This window comes from Colossoma macropomum, unplaced genomic scaffold (genome assembly GCF_904425465.1).
Source record: "Colossoma macropomum unplaced genomic scaffold, Colossoma_macropomum, whole genome shotgun sequence".
NCBI lineage: Eukaryota > Metazoa > Chordata > Actinopteri > Characiformes > Serrasalmidae > Colossoma > Colossoma macropomum.
The window spans coordinates 31,002,160-31,008,898 of NW_023494792.1; the positions used below are offsets into that span (position 1 = coordinate 31,002,160).

Below are 6,739 nucleotides of genomic sequence, written 5' to 3' on the forward strand. Positions count from 1 at the left end.
AGTTTGAAAAGATATGGTGGCTCTTTATGTGTCCTGGAAGAAATTTGTACTGGTCTTCACCCTCCCAGCATTAGCATTGTCTGATGGGGGAGAGCTAGCTAGCAGGTGGACATTGGATATGACTGAATTAAGGAAAAAAACTGGGTAAAAATCGCCCCCCTCAGAAAAAAATAAGTGCCTGTGTTCGGAGATAATGGCAGTCAAAGAATACCTCTTAACCAATCACGTTCTGAGGTCAGAACTAACTGAGGTATAATGACCAATAAAAGACTGCTATTGTGTTTTATGTTCTTCTTTTATGGCTCTAATAAAGGTACAATGTACAGTGTACTTTAGAGACTCCACAAAGCCGTAAAAGTGTTAGTAAGCTTAATAAGCAGGCTAATTCAGTGACAGTACTCAGATATCGCTGCAGGAGTTCAGCACTGGAGTGGCTCAAAGCCGTGATAATGTGATATCATGATGATATGATGTTTATGTGATATTGTACTCACCTTTGTTCCTGCAGCTTTGCAGTTGAAGTCCAAGACCCAATCCCAGGCCTAATATGATGGTCACAACAGAAACAGCCAAAACTCCTATCTGCTCTCACACACACACACGCACACACACACACACACACACACACACACACACACACACACATACGTTATGCTAAATTACTAAACTTTGAACCTTTTATTCAAAACATTCATCCCTTTGGTGTCTTATAAACACATTCTATGTAAATGATAAAACAGAATGCAGTACTCATTAAAACAGAAGCAAAGCTGTAAACAGTAATGCGGTTAACCATGAGTCAAAGGTTATGTGTCCAGTGCCATTTTCCCAAATGGCACTGTTATGGCATCAGATGGAGCCATCAGACTATTACTGGCCTCTATTCCACTGTACAGCAAAATGGGTTCCATGGCCGTATTGTACCTTTTCTTACTGGTCTTCTGAGACCTTTTACAGTTTCTTTATCTGTCTGCTGTGCTGCCTAATCAGAGCCAAGAAATACAGAAGAAAAACCAACACACAAAAGTGGCTCAGCGATAGCTAACTTGCAAACAGCTACATCCACCACAGAACATGCTGGATTCCATCCGTCACTCTAACACCAGCCAATTGACATTGCGCTCTCAGTCTTTGTCCTCCTATTTGATCAGTTAGCTGGAACCAAGCCTATAGTGCCGCTGTGTCACTTTTAGCATGATATCTAAGTTAGCATTAGCTTAACCCAAACGGCTACAGCAGCACCTCAAAACATGTTTGATTTTGGCTTTCTGTGACTCCGACACAAATCCGTTTTTTCAGAACATGCCCTCTGTATCCACTTATACTGTTTTGTGTCTGTGCTGTTATCCGGTGTCGACCAGAGGAGGATGGGTTCCCCTTTTGAGTCTGGTTCCTCTCATGGTTTCTTCCTCTTGTTGAGGGAGTTTTTCCTTGCCACTGTCGCCAAGGCTTGCTCACTGGGGGCGTGGACCCGGGTTCTCTGTAAAGCTGCTTTGTGAAAACATCTGTTGTAAAAGGTGCTATATAAATAAATTTGACTTGACTTGACTTAAGGGACCTGAAAACTCTATTTTCTAAATTTCTAAATTTTCTAAAATGTTTGGGATTTGGCTTTGCTTTCCTGATGCCATTTCTTTCTGATTAAGAGAGAGGAGCCAGCTAGCTTTAGCCCAGCTAGCAGACCACAGACCCAAACACCCAGAACAGGTTTAGTTTCTGTCAAACCGACACCAGCTGCTTATTTTGACTCCCTCAGATTTGAATCGTTACCAAACATTCACTAGTAGCTTCAGTGAACCAGAGTCCTGTTCTGTGGTGAGCATAGCTGTTAGCATGCTATACTAATGCTAACCAAGACCTCACCCTGAATAGCAGCACTGTTTAGCATTTAACGATTGCTAAATGCTGGAGAAAATAAGTTAACACATCTTCTACAGAGAACACACTTAAATGTGGCATTTTTCTGCAAAATTAAGTGCACAATTTTTATTTAGTTAGTTAACTAGGAACATATTGAAAAAAAACATAATATATAAAAAAGTGACTTTTGTACAGGTCACATTTTGTCCCCCCCCCAATATGTTAAATATGGCAAATAAACAGTCATCTTAGAGGAAGCGTTAACTCATTTTTACTTAAAAAAAATATTGACTGGAGGAGGTCAAAGGTTTGCCTAAGACTGTAAAAGAACTGCGACAACATTTTACTGAAACTAGAAACAGTGCTGTAATCTTAATAGAAGCAACTATAATGCACTGAAAGAATCTGTAGTCTATTAATTTATTTTATGAGGTTTTCTTAGAACAATATAAATTATGTAACAGCAGAAGTGCCAGACCGGGGGGGGGCGGGGGACAATTTCTGTGGATAATAATGTAATAGTAACATTAGGCCACAGGCTGACCTGCGTAAGATACCTGTACATAAAATGAAGAAAAAAAAGGCCCACTCCTTCTATAGGGCTGGCACTGAGATGTGGCATAAAACAATGTCTTATTATAGCTTTTACAGCTCAGTGTCTTGAAAGTAGAGCAACAGGAGAGGTTCAGGCCGAGACATGACCAAGTCATGATGCATCCCACCGCAAGATGCTGGCTACGTGACATACTTGCATACAATATTGTGGCTATTCTTTTTGAACAATAAAGTAACTGTGATTGTATGGAACTGTAAACTGAAACCGCCTACAGTCATTTCATTCTGAATAGATCTGTTTCCTTTCAATGCTCCTGTGCCTAGACTTTTTTCCCAGAAGCGTAACATAAGAAAAACTGTTGATTCCATTTTAAAAAGTGAAAAAAGCTTCTGTGCTCTTTTATGAAACTTTATTAGACTTCCCAAATAAACCTTCCTTTAAACAGTCCTTAAATTAGTATAGTTTCTGTTCTACTTTGTGAACCCTGGATGCAAATCATGCACAGTCACAAAAGTGGAACCGTTCCCGATGCTATTGTGTTCGGTGTTCTGTAAGTGGTGTGGCTTGGATTTGCATCAGAGGAATAAAGCAGAAAATGTCACTTTTGGGAAGTATGAAGTATGGCGTCTGGAAATAGAAGCCTAGAACACGGCATCTAAAGCCTGCGTCAATGTTTAAACAACCACAAATGCCAAAACACAGAGTGAGTGGTCACAGAAAGAGAGAATGTGTGAGGGAAGTGAAATAGAGATAAGCCTTCAGTTTTAATCTTTTACGGTAGAACTAATGATAAACCTTTCAAGAATGCAAATCCGGTGGTTCAGTCATTCACTCCCATCCACATTCTTCCACAGAAATGAAAGAAATGCTAGGTAACTTTCACAAAGTAATCCTGGCTACTTCAGATCTAGACTAGACATTGGAATTTAAAGGAGTTGAGAAGATCAAACACAAATTCAGAGCAGTTTAATACAATTTGAATTGGTGTCTATTTCATAAATGAGTCACTGAATATATAGATACATAGTAACATCTGCAGGGTTAAATTAACTTCTGTGGTTAAGGATGATTGTGGACACATTCACCACACTGTAAAAAAAAAAAGAAAAACAGTAAGAATAAAATAGGGTCATTTACTGATTATTGACAGTACTGATACTGTATTATAAAATTCCAATACTTGCAAATCGCTGTTGTTGGACCAAAACCTCATATCTCCTTTTTTGTATGTAATTTTTCAGAATACATGCATCCACCTGGGTTGCCAGGTTTGAGGTTTTCCTGCCAAATTGGACTAGTTTGAAAATGCCATCATAGAAGAAAATAATACAGTTTCATCTTCTGGTGGGTGGCTTTTGAGCAAACTTTGGACTGTTGATTTTTGCTGGACCTGGCCACCCTGTCTGCCATAGAGAACACTAAAAATACAGCAAGATCTCTGGAAGTGGGCTCTTTACAAAGAAAAACAAGGATGATAACCAGTGTTAACCAGACAAAGTTTAAAAAAAACTGAAAAAACACAGGGGTATCCACAGTTCGACTGCAAGCAGCGCTCTTTGACACCCTAGCAGAAAGGGGTACATACAGAGCACCGCACTCGAGGGGGAGGTCACCTCTAGCCACTGGCTTCACCCTGACAGTGACTCCCCCCACACACAAATCTCACACATTAGCCCACTCCCCAGCACAGAACAACATATAAAACACTTACACATTACTATAACTAATAGACAACAATATAAAACAACACAACAAGTCCCTTTGTCTGAGGGCCGCACATTACCATGGGCCTTTGTGTGTGGCCATCACCCTAGCCACACCTCCAGAGTATCCTGGTACCAGTGTCTGCCAGTAGTGGGACTCTACAACATTTTGATAAAATAATAGGTTCAAAATAATATAAAAGGCAACATTGCCAGTATCATCTCCAGGACGAGACATGCCAAGATAACTTGCCATATTACTGCCAAAAGTGTTGCTAGCACTATGGTGATGGGTTAAGAGGTATTGGTAAATGGCCTAGCATTGTATAAGCTGAGCAGTACTGAGTAGCTCATATCATTTCGCATTTCACCAGAAATGACAAAGCAGCTCAGAGTCTGGAAAGTGATACAACCCCAATGCCAACTGGCAACGGTAGAGTTGACGAAAGTGGTTTCACTCAAAATGTAAACATGGGAGGTTATGGCGTTAAGGAATATGAAGAAATAAGGACAGTATTGCCATCCTGACCCCTCACAGACTTGCGCTTAGCTAAGTTAGCCTCAGTGAGCTATGTAGCTAGCCATGCAAACTTCGTTATGAAATTTTCTTTGACAGTTTGAACATAAATGTACATAAATTCTGTAAAGTTATTGCTTTGTCAGGCTGCAAGATCTGACTTAAGACTGGTTCCAAGTTGTCCAGCTTGCTAACTAGCAAGTTAGCAGAGTAAAGCAATTATGTTGTATCAGCAGTCATGTGTAACAGATTGAGTAGTTTGCAACTTTAAACCTAATGTGAAAATGGCAAATCAAATATTATGGTTTGGAAATTGAAAGCATTTTCAAGTATTTTTTCAAGTATTTTACTGCTATGGCCTGCATGGCTATGGTGGTTTCAAGTTTGAACAGGGAAATGTACAAGTGACAGTCAAGTTTTGCTACTGAAATTGACACAGGTGTTCTGCTCAGTGCTTTGCCCCTCCAAGAGCTCATATGATAAACTTAAGATGTTGCTGGTAATTCCCCTTAGGGGAAATGATTAGGCCAATTGGATAAAGACATGTTAAAACTCGCACTGAAACAGGCAGACTGTGCAGATTAAAAGTCACTATCCCAATATGATTTAACAAATAACAGCTAATTACTATGAAAACCAACATTTAAACTCTTTGATAAAAAGACTGATCTATGTCTCCCAGAATGTACACATTATTACAGCAATCTGCTGTATTTAAGGAAAGCAGTGGATTACAGTAGAGTTTCTGATGTAAAATGACTTTAGTTCTTTACAGTATGTAAGCAAGCAAGCAAAGTTTATTTATATAGCGCTTTTTACAACAGGTGTTGTCACAAAGCAGCTTTACAAGGAAATCAGCATTACAGAAAGAAATCCAGGTCCAAGCCCCCATGAGCAAGCCAGAGGCCACAGTGGCAAGGAAAAACTCCCATGGCCTATGTAGTTCTCTATGATGAATAGCTGAGTCTGTTTATCATAATACTATGAGTACAATAACCTTTGCGTAACTCTATAACGTTGCTGTCAATTTAACACTGGTGTACTGTATATTGTGTGTATATATACCGAGAATTTATATTCAAATCATATTTTAAGGAACTGTATCTGCCTTAATTAATTTCCAGTGTTTATGAAAAGTATGCCTAGGGTTAAGCTGATTTTTTACTAAGCTACTGTACAGTATTTACACCTATAATATGGGGACTGAAGATAAAATAAGACATAAAATGACCTAAACAGCATGCTGCTGACCAGCATACCAGCACCAAACACAACATATGCTCGTCTTGGTGGTGACCATACCGGACTATGCTGTTTTTCTTTCAGGGTTTTTGTTCATCAGGTCAAAAAAATCACAAGACAGCAAACAAATATAGCCCTTAAACAATAGTCACATCTCCAATCTAACAGCACCCTATAAATACACAGACATAAATATTATCCTTACTTACAATGATAAGTTTCTTCTTGTTCATGTGGGTCTTGCCAAATTCCATGTTGATTGTAAGGAGAACGCACTGCTGATCACAGGCAGGTTAAGACACCTGAAGAAACCCTTACAGCACTAAAGTGTGAACATGCTGCAGTAGAATTTTATCAGCTGTGAACCTTCTGAAAGGCTGTGCTGTGTGCAGTAAGATTTATTGTTCTGATTGCCGTGGGGTTCCTGCTCTTGCACACTTTATGCTATGGGGAATGCCTTCGTATATTCTGTAAACATTAACTCAGTTCACATGTGACCTTTTCCAACCATTCACTTCATAAATGAGTGCTATCTTATTTCTGAATTAATAAACCAGTATACCCTGATCACCAAAGCCCTGCATGTTCTTTTTACAGCCACACTATCTTACATGAACCCATAGGCTACCTGACACATGGCCTATCAGGCATCCACATGGCATGGGTACCTATTAGATAATGCATTTGGAGTTAAGGTTAAATTGTTTTATTATTTTATAGAGATTCAGTAATTCAGTATATGTAACAAAAATGGACTAGAAGACTTAGAAGAGATTTAAAAGGGAATTCCACCAATCTTCAAGATTTTATTATTATTATTATCATTTTTTTTTTTTTGTAGAGAAATGTACTGACTTGGAT

At 39.0% G+C, this 6,739-nt stretch overlaps 1 protein-coding gene across 1 annotated transcript in view; it reads right to left on the minus strand.

The window, feature by feature from the left end:
- LOC118812122 (venom phosphodiesterase 1) overlaps positions 1 to 6,310 on the minus strand; it is a 60,416-nt gene extending 54,106 nt beyond the window's left edge. Inside the window, exons 1-2 of the mRNA XM_036576863.1 lie at positions 6,088 to 6,310; positions 495 to 582 (exon numbers count right to left, since the gene is read on the minus strand). Coding sequence (XP_036432756.1) covers positions 495 to 582; positions 6,088 to 6,132 — 133 coding nt within the window. The 5' untranslated portion in view covers positions 6,133 to 6,310. The remainder of the gene's footprint in view (positions 1 to 494; positions 583 to 6,087) is intronic.
- Between the last annotated feature and the right edge of the window lie 429 nt (positions 6,311 to 6,739).